This window comes from Ceratosolen solmsi, unplaced genomic scaffold, assembly GCF_000503995.2.
Source record: "Ceratosolen solmsi marchali unplaced genomic scaffold, CerSol_1.0 scaffold9, whole genome shotgun sequence".
Taxonomy (NCBI): Eukaryota; Metazoa; Arthropoda; class Insecta; order Hymenoptera; family Agaonidae; genus Ceratosolen; species Ceratosolen solmsi.
This window is the reverse complement of record NW_011948452.1, coordinates 576980-579209: the sequence shown is the minus strand read 5'-3', so window position 1 is coordinate 579209 and position 2230 is coordinate 576980. Positions and strand designations below refer to the sequence as shown.

The window sequence follows — 2230 nt, the reverse complement described above, 5'->3', positions numbered from 1 at the left end:
TATTTCCGATTATCAATAAAATTTTTTATTCATTACTAAAGTACGTAAATATTTTTTGGGCAGTAAGTCCATTTATATTTATGAAACTTACAGTGATACCTTTATTTGAATAATACATAAATTTTCATTTTATTAGGGTTATAAAAATACTTTTCATTAAAAAAAAAACACGATCAGCGCTTTTATTATTTATATGAAATATTTATTATATTTTAATGAATTTAGTATACAAATTTAATATATAAAATATTTCTATAAGTTGCTACAATTAATATGTATATTTTATTTGCATTCATTCAAATATAGAAAATTTTATTAATTATAGTTTTACAATAATCTATTCATAAAAAGTCAATATTATTTTGTTGAATTAAAAAATTTTAATTTTTCGTTTGAGCTACTTAAATTTTATAATAATTCAATAAACAGCATGTATAAAAACTATAATGTAATTTTTTTTATATAACTATAATAAGTACAAGAATATTGACGTCGTAATTTTTGACAAATACTGTTAGATATTGACAGTAACAAGTACTGTTGTAAATGTTAAATTTTTATATATTTTATAAAATTTCATTCTTATTTTTAATTAAAGAATTAAGCAATATTAATAAATTTTTAATAATTTAAAAGATTGAAATTTTAAATGTTAGTGAAATCAGAATTTTGAGGAACTGCATGGGATATATTTTCATATTCTTGATGTCCAAGACCTACAAATTATTAGAATTGAAATCAATATTTATTTTATATTTGTTATTATTTATTTATTATTGTAGTATAATCACCCATAGCAGGACTTGTAATCATTATTGAAAGGTTTCCACCTCGAGCTTGTCCCAATCGAAGTAAATAGAAACTTGTTATTACACGTATAATCATATTTATTATTATCATGCTTGCACTGAATTTTTGGAATGCACCTAAGAATAATTTAACAAAAATTAATATACTTCCAATATCCTAACTCAAAACTAATAAAAATTATCACTAAAATAATTTGCTTAATTTAGAAAATAATATATAACTTACTTCCACTAAAAGGAGAATTAACTGACAAATGTATAAAGTCAAAGAATTCCGATGTTATACTTATAAATAATGCCTATAAAATAAAATTAAAATTATAATAAAAATATTTTCAAAAATCATTTTTTAACAATAAATAAATGTATATGTTACGAATTGTATTGGCTCATCAGATTCTGTATTATGAACCGCCCATAGAATACATATAAAATACAATGTATTATAAAATAACATTGATTGTGAATACCATCCTTGAATTGCCCTATTACATAATTAAATAATAATTTACATTATTAATATTATATTATGAAGCGTATAATATTTGTAATAAATTTACCAAGTGACTAGCCATAAATGAACAGCAAAAATTACCTGTAATATAATAAGAATTTCAAAGTACACAAAGTTAAAACGCTGATATTTGATATTATATATATATTATTATATCAATATATATATATATTATATATAGTATAAATTCTATTTTATATACAAAAGGTAAGGAAAAATATAAATTCTAATGTTAAGTTAAATGCATTTTCTTCTATATAATTATTTATAAAATTAGTAAATAAAATATAGTGTCATGAATGTAATATTTTTATAATCCATTAGTGAGTAAATATAAAGTGATACAAGTAAAGAGCATGTTATTTTATTATGTAAAGATTTCGACTTATTTAAAAAAAAAATTACTTGATTCATAAAATGATATTTATATAAAAGTATTCGTACTAAAAAGACTTTACAATTTTAATTTAAAAAGAAGAATTAAAGTATAAATAATTTTATTGAACATTTTTGAATAAATATTAAACAAAAATACAAAATATACCTTTAAAGGAAATTGTGATACGTCTGTTAAGTTACGCATTCTATATATAGATGCCGTTCTTGTTATATTATAATCAGATTATAGGTCAATCAGTATTTAATTTACAGTAAATATTTATGTGGTTTAAGAAAAAAGAAAACAATCAATATAATAAATCCTGCTGCTATTGTTGTTTCTGCAATTGCGTGAGTTTTTCGTCATATTCATAATATACACATATGTAAGCTTATATCATGTAAACAGCACAAACTGGTAAATTAGATATTAAAATTTATGGAAAAAAAAAGATTTTCTCAATATGGCGTTATATTTGCCAATATTTTCTTTAGATTCTTAGTCGTTTCTTATGCTTCTAATTCCTGC

The 2230-nt window shown here is 20.3% G+C and overlaps 1 protein-coding gene across 1 annotated transcript; it reads right to left on the bottom strand.

The window, feature by feature from the left end:
* Positions 1–600: 600 nt before the first annotated feature.
* Positions 601–2132, bottom strand: LOC105366660 (uncharacterized). Its single transcript, XM_011505178.1, has 6 exons — positions 1868–2132; positions 1370–1404; positions 1186–1294; positions 1036–1108; positions 792–926; positions 601–716 (listed from the first exon to the last, which is right to left on the bottom strand). The coding sequence occupies exons 1-6, from the start codon at positions 1904–1906 to the stop codon at positions 646–648; spliced, it is 462 nt and encodes a 153-aa protein (XP_011503480.1). The 5' UTR covers positions 1907–2132; the 3' UTR covers positions 601–645.
* Between the last annotated feature and the right edge of the window lie 98 nt (positions 2133–2230).

Bases quoted from the DNA above. Each gene is read 5' to 3' on its own strand.
- LOC105366660 (XM_011505178.1), bottom strand. From the start codon at position 1,906: ATGCGTAACTTAACAGACGTATCACAATTTCCTTTAAAG. The intron at 1,109-1,185 runs GTAACATATACA...TTTATTTTATAG, and splicing joins CTGATGAGCCAATACAATTC to GCATTATTTATAAGTATAAC. The intron at 927-1,035 runs GTAAGTTATATA...AATTATTCTTAG, and splicing joins TAATTCTCCTTTTAGTGGAA to GTGCATTCCAAAAATTCAGT.